We start from the raw sequence: 14,808 nt of genomic DNA on the forward strand, positions 1-14,808 counted from the left end.
ATGATAGAACCTTTTTTGATGCCTCTCGCTCTTCAGATCAGGAGGAACAGCTGGATTCTGAAAATGATAAAGATGACTCAGACCAACAATCGATTTTATAAATCAAACACAAATACGATAACTCGGATGTTTCACTTTTAATTCCGTCACTGAAAAAAAAAGAGAGGCCAAACACTTAAAAAAGTGGAGTTTCTCATCTCTTATCTGTCTGTGAATAAACCGAGAGACGAGATGAGTTTGGGTTTTCAAAGGCAGAATCTGAAGGACGCAGTCGAGCTCCAGTCTGCTGAACTGAAAACAGCTGAGCAGGTGAAGCAGGAAGTCTGAGAAGTAAATACTTTCAATTTAATCCTTCTGATTTAAAATCCCTCTGACAATCACAAAAAAAATTAATTCAACGTTGAAAATGTTGACATCTGAGTTGAAACCCGCTGCAGAGCCTGTGGTTGACCCCTGTTTGTGCGTCATTGTGTATATTTGTGTGGGGTTGATGGTGTCGAGGCTGCGACTGTTTCATGATGTGAATTTAGAAACAAACTGCATCTTAAAGGGCTTTTCTGAAGCTTTCAACTGTTTAAAAACCGAAACGTCTGCTGTGGATCAACATAATATGTGAAATAATAACACACAAGCATTTAGGAGACTGACTGTCCAAATAAACGGTACACTTACACATTTTGTTATTTGTTAGATGAGTGGAATATTTTACAAACTTCACTTTAGCAGGATAATGTTCTTTTTGTCATAAACGTGCGATAGAAGTCTTCATTTAGTCTTCATGAGCGCAGCGTGTTTGTTTTAATCAGTGAAGAATGCTCACTAACCTGAAATTTTGTTGCCTCCACTTTGTCATGTTTGTGAAATAGCAACCGAATGCAAATTTTGAATTTGTTGCGTTGTTGTATCAATAAAAAGGAAAAGAAAGAAAGAAACCCTTGAATGCTCACGCCGTCTCATTACCTGTCGACGTCCAGTCCACAGAACACACACCTGAGTGAGTCCGGAGCTGCTGCCACCTTTAGGACAGTTTTTTAATATCATCCACCAGAACCAACCGGGCTGCTCAGCGTTTAGGATGAAGGTGACAGATGCTTCAGCTGGGCCTGCTGTTTGTGCTTCATTAAAGGGTTCCTTTGTTTCAGGTTCAGGCCTCAGTGCTGTCGCTCCGACCAGCAGGGGGCGTCAGCTGCTTCTGCTCTGTGAGTCAACGCCGCAGGATTAAATCAGGCTTTTCTCTCCCTCACCTTCAAATCTACGAGCCCCGAATGTGGTTCAGAAGACACAAAATTACAAATACAAAAAAATAACTCATCTGTTGTCTTCTCTTGTTTCTGAAATGGGGTCATATTGTTGAGGTTGCCAGCTTGAATCACAGAAAAAGAGCCGAGGTCACATTTAGGTCGACGTAAATGATTCAGAGTTTTCTTATTTGTCTTTTTTGTGTGTGCTTCAGTTCTTCCTGTTGTTTCCTCATTATTCCACTGAAAAGGAGGTTTAAAGGTCCATGTGGTCTAAAGGCACATTCTTATAATCCAGTTAAAGTCTCAGAGAACCTGAACCTGAAAACCAGCCGTCAGGACTTCTGGGACTTTGTGACATCACAACAAAGCAGTCATTGGCTATAGACCTTTTCCTTCAAAATAAGAGACAGGAGAAGTCAAAATCTAGACCTTTAAGAAGGACAAAGACGACAAACTTGTTCATTTGAATTGTTATTTAATTGAAATACGAGACAGTACCTTTAGCTTTTCAGTTTATTATCAACAGTACACAATCTCCATACTTACGTTTTGTACAAAGAGGTATCAGTTATATAAAAACACAGTACACAATAGTTAAAAATGAGACATACATGTACACGTCTGAATACGTTTCAACCATACTTCAAGTGTCAGGAATCTTCCTGCCTGTTAGCGTGACCTCTCCTCCTCCGTCACACACGCAGAGCAGAACTGGCATCAGTTGAACCGATGAATAACCATCGGCTGGCATCAGGAGCGTCACGATAAATGAAAATGTGCTATGACTAATAAATATGCCTCCACATCCTGCAGGCATGCCGGCACGGCGCCAAACAACAGGGGGTGGAGCTGGACTCTACTTCCTGTTGGGGCCATGCCAGACGCCGAACTGGAACACAATTAAATAAGATTTCATAAACAGTATCTGTATTAAATATTCTAGCCATGCAGTATATTCAGTTGAGAAATAATTTAATAGATCTCTGGTTTGCAGCGGTGAACGGGACAGGAGCGAGCTGCTGACGGTGGAGGTCGACTCTGCTCCGCCTCCGACTCCACATGAGCTGAAGCGCTGAAGACCAGAATCAGAGGAGGGAAAGAAACTGGACTGGACCAGCAGTGATGACAACTCTGGGTTCGGAAAGTGAAGCCAACACTGAAGAGAAAATCTTCATTCTGTTTCTGATTAGCGGGAATAGATCAGGAACAAAAAACTAAGATGGCCGACGAACAATTTACAATCTTTAGGCTCCAAAATGGCGGCTCACAGAACATGTGACATCATGGAGGGTTAACAGGTGTGCACCCCCTGATGGTCATTAGATAGAATAACGGTTTCAGTATTGGCTTCATTTTACAGACCCAGAGTCCTGGTCCTGGTCCTGGTCCTGGTCCTGGTCCTGGTTTACAGGTTTACAGACGGTCTGTAATCGTAAACACTGCAGCACCTTCAGAACTGAAAAAACTTTTAAAAATTACAGTTGTGTGATATCTATATAAAAGAATAAAATCTGATATTGTGTTTACGATCTCAGTCAGAATGTTTTTCATTTCCACCAAAAAGAAAACAGGCAGCTTCTTGTGAATGGACTACAGCCGCCCGATCGAACGTGATGTTTCTGTCTCATCTCTGCATCGTTTTCTGACTTCAATAACAATTTCAAAGGAGGTTCCTGGAAAAAGAGAGAAAGGAGCCTCCGACTCTGTCTTCCTCTCATTATTCACAGTAACTGAATGTGTTTCCTCACGCTGGAGTCGGAGCCGGGGTGGAGGGCGGCGGCGGCGGCGGTGGCGTCCAGGACTAGGACGGTGGAGGTCGTACGGCGCGGCACGAGTGGCAGCAGGCCTTGCTGTAGTACCAGTGGCTGCACAGGTTCACCTTCAGGGCCAGCAGGCAGTTGGTGGAGGGACGATCCTGACAGCTCTCATCTGGGACACCGTCAGACAGAACCGGAGTCACAAACTCTCCCAACTTTGGTAAAAACAAGCCGAGACGTGTGTGTGTGGTCACCTGGCGGCTCCGTGGGACAGGCCTGCAGCGTGCACGTCTGCTTGGCCACCGGCTTGGTGAGGGGGTCGCAGCCTCGGACCAGCTCTCTGCCCTGGTAACACTTGACGTCCCTCATCCTCACCCCCACACCACACGTCTTGGTGCACTGTGGACAAACACACACACTCTGTCGGTCTGTTTCATCCTTCTGTCACACTGAGCAGAAGAGAATGGATTGACCTTTGACCTTTGTCAGTAAAACCCTAATAATTTCCTGCTACACATTATTTGTATTTGTGTTAGGGGATGTTTTTAATTGAAAGTGTTTGTCAGGAGGTGGAACAGTCTGTTCTGTGTGTTACTGGTAGCTGACAGCTGCAGGGTTCAGGATCAGGTTCTGGTCCACGCCACTCCTCACCTCAGACCAGGGGGTGGTGTACCATTTGAAGCACGGCCTCTCGAAGCAGGTGTTCTCGTCCTCGGGCTTCTCGCCGCCTCCGCACGCTTCGTCGTCAAAGATCTGAAACTTTCCTCCGCTGATGCCGGCGCACTGGACAATCCTCCGCTTCACGCCGCGGCCGCAGGTCGTGTTGCACTGGAGGTGGAAACATTAGAGTTAAAAAACTCTGGAAACAGAAGTGACGGCGGTCTTGCTGGGGGATCTGGTCTCACCCGGTCCCAGTCCTGGCTCAGCCAGTGTGGAGGACAGTCCCTCTCCCCACAGGGGTGGATGGCCAGAGGCTTGTTCTCGGCGGCGCACTGGTTCTCAGGGACCACGCGGCCGTCCGGAGCTTTACAGTACACGTGACGCAGCATCCTCCCCTGACCGCACGACCCCGAGCACTGCAGCGGCAGGGGTCAGAGGTCAGAGGTCAGAAAGGATCAGGTCAGCCTCATTTATTTACTGTAGTTAAAGGTTTTCTGACTGAAGCTCAGTTTGGTGTTTGGATCATCCAGCACAGAGAGTATAAAGAAATACTGCCACGGAATAAAAACAGTCACGTGTTTACACGACTCAGACTGACTGCAGCAAATATACCTGCTCGTTCCTTTTCCAAATAACAATAATCATCACTGAGCAAACATCGCCAGCAGCTTTGAGAATTATGTTTCTACAGCGTGCAGAGAGTTTGTGCTCCCGCCTGCTTTTTCCACGTTTTGCTCCACGGTTGTAAATTAGACCTGAACGTTTCCAGACTTTGAATGGAACATCAGAATCTACATTTTGTCTGTACAACACAATAAAAAGACATAAATTCACACTGTTTCTCACTGAAGTAAAGACAGCTGGGATCAGATGGCTGAAATTCTCCGAACCCGATTATTAGATGAAGGAAAGTTTTAAAATGAACAACACGGGCACTGCTTTTCCAATTTTTCATCCATTTATGATTTTCCTTATAAAGTTGTTTTATTTTTAAAAATGTCCCCACATATTCAGAATCAGCTCCACCTCAGCGAATGATATCAGAAAACTAAAAACAGGAATGTGAATTTCCTCTCATGTGTCCGGGTCCTTCTATCTTTATCTGCTAATGATGTGAAACCTGCAGCTGATGGGACACTCACCGGCCCCCACTCAGACACAGTCCAGTGGCGTTCACACGGCGGACCCGTGCAGTTTTTGGCGTTTGGCGGTTTGGTCATCGGGTCACACGGCCTGGTCTCGTCGGAGCAGCGGACGTCGCGGGTCACCTGAGCTTTACGGCCACATTTGGCAGGACACTGAAACCGAGACAGACTGTTAACATCACGATGGCCTGAGACCTTTGTGATGTCACAACAGAACAGTCACTGACAGGAGCCGATCCTCTCCTCTGGAGATCAGACCTTCAAAATAAAAGACTGGAGACGCGACCAAATGGCCCTTTAAACTTCCTGTTTGATAAAGTCAGTGATAAGTTAAACACATGACGTTCAGCCAGACAGACACCTCGGTCCACTCGGCCACCTCCCACTGGGGGCCGCAGGCCGGGCTTTTGCAGGCCCGTCTCTCCACGGGCCTCTCCAGGTCGGCCATGGTGCAGAGGTCGCTGTACACGGAGCTGTCCAGGCCCGGAGACAGCATCTTCCAACAGCGGACCTGCCGGAACTGGAAGCCCTCCCCGCAGGTCCTGGAGCACTCGCTCCAGCTGCTGGCCTCCCACCTGCACCAGATCACAGCAGGTCAGGACTCTGGATCCGTCACCCGGTTGTTACCGCCGTGCGTCGGCGGGCCTACCTCGGCTGACATTCTCTGCCGATACAGAAGTCGTGGACCGGCTCAGGTCTGGTCAGAGCGTCACAGTACATGTCGTGAACCTCCACGCCGTCGTAGCGAACGCACGTGACAAAGGACTTTGACACTCCTGGACAAGAGAGACAGTGACGGTGTAAACACACACTGAGCTGGACTTTCAAAGCTCTGAAACTTCATTTTGAAGAAGGCACATTACGATGATCCACGGCTGATAAAGTGGAAGGAGCAGGTACCTATGGAGCACGTCATGCTGCAGGGCTCCTGAGAAGAAAGTTTCCAGCGATACATGTCTGCAGCACTCAGTTTCAGATTCTTCTGGTAGAGTCTCTGATTCCCCCTGACACACACACACACACACACACACACACACACACACACACACACACAGGTACACATCAGGAAAAGTTAAGCTGTATCAGAGATGATCGTCTGAGCTGCAGGTGGATTTTCACACTGCCGGCCACAAGACGTTTACTATAAAATCACACCTTCCCTTCATCCCTTCCCTCCTTCCTTCCGTCCTCTCCTTCCTTCCCTCCTTCCTTCCTTCCTCTCCTTCCCTCCCTCCCTCCTTCCTTCCGTCCTCTCCTTCCTTCCTTCCTTCCTTCCTTCCTCTCCTTCCCTCCCTCCTTCCTTCCTTCCTTCCTCTCCTTCCCTCCCTCCCTCCTTCCTTCCGTCCTCTCCTTCCTTCCTTCCTTCCTTCCTTCCTCTCCTTCCCTCCCTCCTTCCTTCCTTCCTTCCTCTCCTTCCCTCCCTCCCTCCTTCCTTCCGTCCTCTCCTTCCTTCCTTCCTTCCTTCCTTCCTCTCCTTCCCTCCCTCCTTCCTTCCTTCCTTCCTCTCCTTCCCTCCCTCCCTCCTTCCTTCCGTCCTCTCCTTCCTTCCTTCCTTCCTTCCTCTCCTTCCCTCCCTCCCTCCTTCCTTCCGTCCTCTCCTTCCTTCCTTCCTTCCTTCCTTCCTCTCCTTCCCTCCCTCCTTCCTTCCTTCCTTCCTCTCCTTCCCTCCCTCCCTCCTTCCTTCCGTCCTCTCCTTCCTTCCTTCCTTCCTTCCTTCCTTCCTTCCTTCTCTCCCTTTGAACAAACCAGACTTTCTCCTGACTGCAGTCTGACACTTTCCCTACCCTGAATTATTTGTTTCTAATTTTGACCTGTCTGTCTGTTTTCTGTCTACCTGCTGATATGAAACTGTCTCTCTTCAGCGATCAGACCCGGTCTGGCAGGTTACCTGGTCCTGTTGTTGCGGCTGGAGAACCGCCCACTGCTCTGCACCGTCTTGTTCTGGAACAGAACGTCTCCGCTGTCGTTGCGTTTGCGGCCCAGAGTGAACTCCAGCGTCTCGTTCAGGCCGTAGTCCCGCTCCAGGCTGCTCAGGTCGAACTGGCCCACCTCTGACGAGAAGAAGCCATCTCCCTCCGTCAGCAGATGATTGGTGGAGATGTTGATGAGCAGCTCGTCGGGGCTGAGTCGGCCCTCCAGCAGGACCCTCCAGATGAGGTTTGGAGAATCTGCTCCTGGATCCAGGGGTCCACCGGCTGGGGCAGGTTTGGCCGTGCTCCCTGAGAGGCTGCTGTTTCCTTCTGATGAGACAAAAGGACAAAAGGAACAATCGAGACAATCTGATGGAGCTTCAAAGTAGCTTTGAACACAAACTCAGATTAACAGAGATAAAAAAAAATATTATTCCTGCACCTTGAAAATTCATTTGAACTTTTTATCTCATCTGGAAATCAGAAGAAGCCATAAATGGAGAGAAGGTGGCGCTGAGGAAGACTGATGTGAATCTGACCTGCTCTGTCAATCACACAGTAGCCCCGCCCCTAACCCCCCCCCCCCCCTTTCTGGTCTATTTAGCTCTAAATGGAGCATCATTTAAAAAATGAACGTCATGTTGTATTGACATTTTCCCATAGACGTCAATACAAACATCAGAACCAACCTGTGGAGTTTCCTCCTGTTGGTCATCAGAGAGAGTCCAGGTCCAGGTTTATAAATAGGTTTAGCATCGCAAGATTCAAATTGGAAATTTGTAAATTTAAACTTTCTCTCGAAACTTTAGAGCCGACGAAACCCGTCGAAGGAGGAATAAAAGAGAAACGTCGGTCGTGCGACGTCAGGCTGAGTAGAAAAGGAATGGCCCAGACACTCAGCTTGTTTCAAAAAAGGGGAAAACACCACAAAACTCTGAATATTTCATCCACCCCTGATCTTCTATATGAGTCCACACTATGAATAATGCAGAACTCCAGAGGCCGAACTCTCGTCACACCCAGAGAGACGAAAGAGAGCGCCGTGGTTCAAACTCTGACCTATTTTATCTCGCCTTCTGATTCATCGTCCATCTTCCAGCACGTTGTGTCTGTCTGTGTTTGTGAGTCAGAGGAAGCGTGTTTGTGTGTTTATGGAGGCTGTGCATCAAAACAGGACATCAGTTGAAGGGCACCTGTAAATTTTGGGGCAGCTGCTCCATCCTGGTCACAGTCGATGGCCGCCGTCTCCTCGTACACCTCGTTGGTCTCTTGGCCCTTCTGCCCGTCTCCACCAGCCGGGTCCAGCGGGCTTTGGGGGGCCGCCTGGTCGTAGACGCTGCTGTTGGAGGACAGCAGCGTTCCCATCTCCACAGACGCCTCTCCGGCCGAGGTGTCCGACCCGGTGTAGACGGGAGGGGGCGGGATCGGAGGCAGGGAGTCACGGAGGACGGTGTATTCGTAGGTGATGTACGGAGTCCGACCGTTCTGGTTCCACACCTGAGCCAGGAGAGGAGTGGAGGTGATAAACCAAACCAGGACCGGATCAACAGACCTTTACATGCTTTTACACACAGCATCAAACATACCGAGGAGACGAACAGTTCAGCTCAAATCTGTAAATTTACTTCAGGTGGAGACATTCTCAGGCTGCAGCAGTGAATCCTGGGATATGTTGGGCTTGAGTATTACCCCTCCATGATGTCGGTTTGTGAGCGGCCATTTTGGAGTCTCTACTTTCTAATTTGTTTGTCAGCCATCTTGGTTTTTTGAAACCAGTAGAAACCAGATTAGGACGCAAAGGTGGATCTGACTTGATTAGCCCCGCCCCCTAACCCCTCCCCTTTCCCTCTAAATGAACATCATTTTGTATTTCAGGAAGAGGAGGGACATTTTCCCATAAACTTCAATGCAACCTGACTTTCCAACCACTGGAGTCGACCCCCGTTTCCTGTTGGCAGAGACGAACCGGCCGAGTCGCGGTACGATCCCGGAGGATCTATCAAACGTGGCCTGTGACCCGGAGGCGGTTCAGGATTTATGTGGACTGTCAGAGCCCGACACCAGCACTCAATCAGAGCCCCAGAACCAAAACCTTTCAGTAACATCTTCGTCATTTTCTCAGAAAAGAGGAGACGACACTTCAGGCATCGCAGCCTTCATCACACATGAGCATCCAGCTGCCAGGAAACATGTTGGCAGCCCCCCCCCGAACAAACACTGCTTCATGAGTCAGCAGTCTTCGTCAGAGGGACCTTTATTGAGTTAACAACAGCAGCCTTAAGCTTAAATTCCTCCGCTTCTTAATTTACAATCATCCAACAGAGCCTGCCAAGGCCAACACAACAAATATGCCTTTGTTTCAGTAATTTAAAGGCTTGATGGAGAGCTAAGTGTAATGAGCAGTTTGTTAGGTGTGCCGGGGGGGTTCCTCCTAAAACCGGTCTGAATGAGTTGAACTCGACACCTACAGTTTCTTTTCTGTTTTTTCACTCAGTAAACACAAAACAAGCTTATCAGTTATTCTCATTGTTATCACAAATGTTTCCTTGTTTTATAGATAAAAACTGAAAACCAGTATAACCAAAGAAAAGTTCCAGACAAGTGTTTGGGCCGCTAAAGATCTGGGGCCCCTGGAGGTGTTTGGGCCCCTGGGCAGTGGCATCTTAGCAGGTGAGCAGCTACGCTAATGTTGCTTCTGTCCACGTCTCTCTGTCTTTATTCTGTCAACACAATAAACTCTGAAGCAAACAGGACTGATCCAGAGACTCTGACAGCTCGGCCTCTGAAGGAAATGACCATTTCAAAATTTTTGTCAAACATCAGCTCCATCTGCCAGGTCCAGTAAGGTCCTACCAAGTTCTGTCAGGTCCCGTCAGGTCCAGTAAGGTCCTATCAAGTTCTGTCAGGTCCTATCAGGTCCAGTAAGGTCCTATCAAGTTCTGTCAGGTCCTATCAGGTCCAGTAAGGTCCTATAAAGTTCTGTCAGGTCCCGTCAGGTCCCGTCAGGTCCTGTCAGGTCCTATCAAGTTCTGTCAGGTCCTATCAGGTCCAGTCAGGTCCCATCAGGTCCTATCAAGTTCTGTCAGGTCCCGTCAGGTCCGGTCATGTCCTGTCAGGTCCCATCAGGTCCTATCAAGTTCTGTCAGGTCCCCTCAGGTCCGGTCAGGTCCGGTCAGGTCCGGTCAGGTCCCCTCAGGTCCCCTCAGGTCCCGTCAGGTCCGGTCAGGTCCGGTCAGGTCCCTGTGACAGAGGGTGTTGAAGGAGGTCAGGTGTACCAGAATGTTGATGGCCTGATCGATGGGGCCTTTGGCGACAATGTACTCGATCCCGGTCTCGTACACGTCCATGGGCCGGCGGTACTTAAAGATGGTGCCAGCAGCGTGGAAGTTCTGAGGACTGTCCACCTTGTAGGCGCCATTGAAGAAGAAGTTTCCCGCCTGGTCGGTCACAGCTGTGGAAGGAGGCGGCAGACATTTTGAATTTATCGTTACACAGGTGTACGGGAAGAAGGCCTACCCACCCAGAACATCAGCTGACTTCTTCCTCTCGATGATCTGGATGTCCCAGGATCCCTCTGGGATTTGGGTGATGAAAGAGTAACCTTGAAAACAGCAGGTGGCGAACATTAGCGGCCTATGGAGGCTCGGTTAAAGAGCGAGGGGGCGGGGCAGCTGAGCTCACCCAGAGTCGTGGCGCCACGGCGGAAGTTTCCAGTGACTCTACTGCAGCTGCTGCCATCGCCCTGACAGACGCCACACTTATCCAACGTGTTGGAGGAAAACAGCACGCCGTCGCATCCGATGGGCTGAGCGGCAGAGCACAGTCATATTTTACCAGGAATTATAAATAAATCAGCTGGAATGATGAGCCAGGAGACGAAAGGTGACGGGAAATGATTGAATGTCAAATGAATGTATCACAGGAGGAAATCTGACAGTTGCTGTTTCTGATAATCTTGTGTTTTCATATTAACTGACCCAGAGGTCGAGGTTCAGTCTTTGAACGACCTTTGACCCTTTCATTGGATTCATGCAGAACCTGGACCTGGTTTAGGATCACACTCTTTTTCTGGGACTTTGCCGTCATGTCACGTCCGGCTGGAGCGTCTCGAACGGCGCTGAAGGAAACAACGTACGAAGCGACCGAGAAGCTGGACTCACCTCACACTTACCGTCCACGCAGACGCCACGGTAGCTGCTGTACTTGCAGGAAGTGCCATCTCGCGCCGTCACCATCAGCTGCCTCTGGCCGTCCGTCGTGGTGCAGTGGAGGTCACAGGGGTTACTGGAGATGTGGACGTAGTCATCTGGGGCGGAGCACAAAGGTCAAAGGTCATGTCTCTACTGGTGGAAAGGTTTCAGATTATCATTAGTTATCTTTACCCTGTACGGGTGTTCTGGTCCAGTCTGAGGGAATGATTCACTGCAGTGTGTCCTGAAATAGCCCCTCCCAGTGGTGCTCCTACCTGACGTTGTGTCTTGGTTGACTTTAGATTTGGGTTCAAATGAGTAATCCCTCAATGTTAGCTGATACCTGCTGTCATGGTTAACGTGAAAAAAGGGTAAGGTGGCGTGAACACGGCTTTCCTGTGCCAGCTTCCTCCTGATCTGGACTTTGTGGCTCTACAAACTACAACAAAACCTGGCGATGACATCACAGGGATGTGAGAAATCGGGACCCGCCATCTGAACTTGAGTTTTTTTTCTCTTTTACAGACATTAAAAAGATTAGAGCCAATCAGACGACAGCAGAGACCTGATTCCCCTCCGGCGTGTTTGAAGGCGTGAAGCTTACCCGGATACAGAGGTTTCCACTGGTAGTTCCTCCCGTTGTACAGCTGGGAGTTGAAGGACCAGCACTGCTCCTCCCTGAAGCTCCGCCCCGTGGCGGGACATTCCTGCAGAGCAGAGACTCGTAAACGCTTCTTTCTGCGCAGACACGTCCGGTCAGGAAGTGTGTGACTCACCTTCGTGTTGCACAGGTGATATTTCTTGGCGGTTCCCGTGCAGGTCATGTTGTCCTTCCCAGCAGCAACTTTCTTTCTTTGGACAGAAAACGATTCAAGAGTTAACACCGAAAGACAACTCATCCAATCTGTGACGCTAATTTAAAAGGTGGATGTGCGACTTTAATATCAGTCTGAGGTTGGATCTGGTTACCGTGGCAACCGTGTGTGAGACTGACCTCTGTTTGAGGCAGTGTCTCTCCTGAGACATCACCCCCCCTCCACAGGTTCGAGTGCAGGCCGTCCACTTGGCCCACTCCCCCCACCAGTACGTGGTCACCTCCAGCTCGTCCTCCAGACTGTTGGAGGCGACACCATCCTCCTGCACACACACACACACACACACACACACTCCCAGTTTTGTGCGCAGGAAGTAAATAAACAGCGGATTTATTTGCCCTCTTCTTCGCCACATGATTGAATGAATCAGGGCCATGAAGGGAAACATTTGAAATGTGGCTGCACAATGGAAACCACACGGCGCTGTGCAGAGCAGACTGTCCCTGCAGCAGGTCACACTGGATTAGAGAGAAGGTTGTTGTTGTTGTCTGTTTTATATGTGACCTTTAACATCTGCCTAACCGTGTTGACCTTCAGTGGCTGAAGGTACTGAAGTCACTGACAGTTCAAATGAAGGAGTTTTTATCGTCTTTGTCGTTTGTCAAGATGTAAAGGTCTGTATTTTGACTTCTCTGGTCCTTTATTTTGAAGGAACTGGTCCAGGTGGGCGGGGCTTGGACAATGATTGCTTTAATGTGACATAACAAAGTTCCAGATGTCCTGACGGCTCAGTCTCTGAATAGACTGTGTGAGACTTAACGACAAATCAAATCCCTTCAGACCAGATGGACCGTACTGTATCTGCAGGTTTTCAGAAAGCCGTAGGTCAGCTAGTTCGAGCAGTGAAACATCAGAGCGTCGTTGGTCACAGCCAAACAGAGTCACGGCGTGTGAACGTCGGAGGAACATTTCACACATTCCTGGTGTGCAGCAGCATTAATTCAGGGCCATGGCTGCGTCCCTTCACTCAGACAGATTCATCAGAGCGGCTTGGAATGTGACCAAGGTGCCTTGTAAAGGTGAGACAGGCTGGAAATACCAGACAGGGAGCGTAAGAGGAGCAGAGAGAGGCTGAAGAGGGACAGATAAGGCACCGACAGATCGATACGATCCCTTTTAAATACGATCGACATCTGCAGCTCTTTGTGCATAAAATCATTTAGATAATCAGATTTTACACATCTGTTAATGACAGCGTCTCAGTATTTTTAGGTTCCTTCCTCAAGAAGAAAGAAAGACATGATCTGATCGAATTGGACAAACTTTCATTTGCAGACAAGATGTTTCTGGTTGCAGAAAAAAAACCTGTATGTGGCTGAATGTCTGGTTGAATATCAATGAGTTTGGCTCTCTGCAGGATCAGGTCCTGACAAGTGATCCAGCCTGCCTGGTGCAGACCAGACGCCGCGATGCAAATCTAAATAGTCTGGAGACTTTGAGCGATGTCGTCTTCATCTTTCCCGTCACTGCGGAGGACGAGCGTGTTTTCTCATTCTTTCCTGTCAGCAGGTGAACGCTGAGCTGCTTCAGCGGACTCGAGGTTAAACTGGGTTTGTGAGGAACAGTTCACGTTCAGTTTATTTCCGTCTGTACTTCATAAACAGTTTGAATGTGATCCTGTGCTGGTAATGAGTCGACCCAGCTGCTGCCGGACTTCAGGAACATCCGGAAGACGCCTTCATTTAAGTTTTGCTATGTAACACTGACGTTTTGAAGCTGTCAGGTTTTGTTCTCGTCCTAACACGAATGAAATCCAACAAAACGTCGCTGCCATTCTGTGTCAAAGTGATGTTGGTGTGTCGGTCATAACGAACGCTGAAACATTCAGTAGATGACCTCAGAGCCTCCGAGCAGTTCAGGGCCTCGTGTCGTTTTTAACGTTCAATCATCTGTAAAGTCAAACACTGCCGTTGGACTCACTGACTCTTCGTCTCTTCACAGTTTATGTTTCGGACAAATATCAGACATGATCAGCCGACTTCCTAACCTAACCCCAACCCTGTCGGTGTTAGAGAATCAACGTGTGTGAGACTTGGTGGTGTGTTCAGTGACATTTGTGGCCGAGTGTTGTTCACCTGCAGCCCCCGGGTGGACAAGTTCCCCATCGAGACGGTCAGCGTCAGGAAGCCCAGCAGGACCAGGACCGTCTCCCTGCACTGTTCCCATGACCACACCCTCATCCTGGGTCAGAGAGAGAGGGGGGGGGTAAGGGCAAATAAGAGAAAAACATGGAGGCAAAAGACAATGCTTCAGGAAGCGTCATCACATTTCAAGGATTAATTCAGACTTATATGCACGATACAACAATCAAGGTGTTGTATCGCAGGGACCGACATATTTCATGTATTTAATATACACGATGGGTGACAACAACACTCTGACCAAACACACAACACAAACTTTCAAACGTTCTGTGAATCCACAAGCAGTTCTGCTGTACTTGCTGCTATCTGTGTTTGAATCTTGTGAAACACCCTCCTGTCTCTGTAAAGGCAGCAGAACCCCCCCACAGATCTTCTGGAAGGTGAAGGATTTCACAGAACAATCAGAAAGGAAATATTACAACCACAAATGTCTTCTTGTGGCGTAAAAAAAAAGAAAAAGAAAACTTCAGGCCCTTCTGTGGGTTTGGAAGCTGAGAAGCCTCAAAAACAGCCAGATGTCTCAGCAGTCTGCTTCCATCCACGACTCACACGAGCGTCTGGACGTGGAGTTCATTACTTCTGCTGATATTTCCCTCCGTGCCCTTCAGCCTTTGTTAAAGACTCATCACCGGGAGCTTCCATGCTCCAGCAGCTTTCTGGCCCCACGTTCCCGCCATTAATCATAAAGTTGGCCGCTCTGTTTGGTGAAAACGTCACGTGCACGACGTGGAGCACTTGATATATGCCTGTTGATTATCCGTCATCACCGACGGGACACAAGGCAGACGGACTGCACTGTAATCTTCATGGTTGTAAAAGTGGGCGTTTGTTTTGCTCAGACAGAAGAACCCGTCCGCTAAAGCCTTAATTCCTCATCTTCTGAAAC

The 14,808-nt window shown here is 48.9% G+C and overlaps 1 protein-coding gene across 1 annotated transcript; it reads right to left on the reverse strand.

The window, feature by feature from the left end:
- Positions 1-1,830: 1,830 nt before the first annotated feature.
- LOC115048491 (ADAMTS-like 2) lies at positions 1,831-13,958 on the reverse strand. The gene is made up of 18 exons (XM_029509976.1): positions 13,854-13,958; positions 11,898-12,037; positions 11,680-11,755; positions 11,508-11,610; positions 10,874-11,019; positions 10,395-10,518; positions 10,234-10,314; positions 9,989-10,164; positions 7,907-8,210; positions 6,692-7,043; positions 5,704-5,807; positions 5,453-5,579; positions 5,165-5,378; positions 4,801-4,956; positions 3,904-4,074; positions 3,650-3,826; positions 3,253-3,397; positions 1,831-3,170 (listed from the first exon to the last, which is right to left on the reverse strand). Exons 1-18 carry the CDS (start codon positions 13,956-13,958, stop codon positions 3,043-3,045), a joined length of 2,829 nt encoding a protein of 942 aa, XP_029365836.1. The 3' UTR covers positions 1,831-3,042.
- Between the last annotated feature and the right edge of the window lie 850 nt (positions 13,959-14,808).

The sequence above is a fragment of the Echeneis naucrates genome, chromosome 9 (genome assembly GCF_900963305.1).
Source record: "Echeneis naucrates chromosome 9, fEcheNa1.1, whole genome shotgun sequence".
NCBI classification, from domain to species: Eukaryota; Metazoa; Chordata; class Actinopteri; order Carangiformes; family Echeneidae; genus Echeneis; species Echeneis naucrates.

Excerpts from the sequence above, each read along its gene's own strand:
- LOC115048491 (XM_029509976.1), bottom strand. The coding sequence starts at position 13,958 with ATGAGGGTGTGGTCATGGGAACAGTGCAGGGAGACGGTCCTGGTCCTG. Across the intron at positions 10,519-10,873 it reads GCGTGGACGGTAAGTGTGAG|CCCATCGGATGCGACGGCGT; the intron begins GTGAGTCCAGCT and ends TCTGCCGCTCAG. Across the intron at positions 5,580-5,703 it reads CAGCATGACGTGCTCCATAG|GAGTGTCAAAGTCCTTTGTC; the intron begins GTACCTGCTCCT and ends TCTCTTGTCCAG.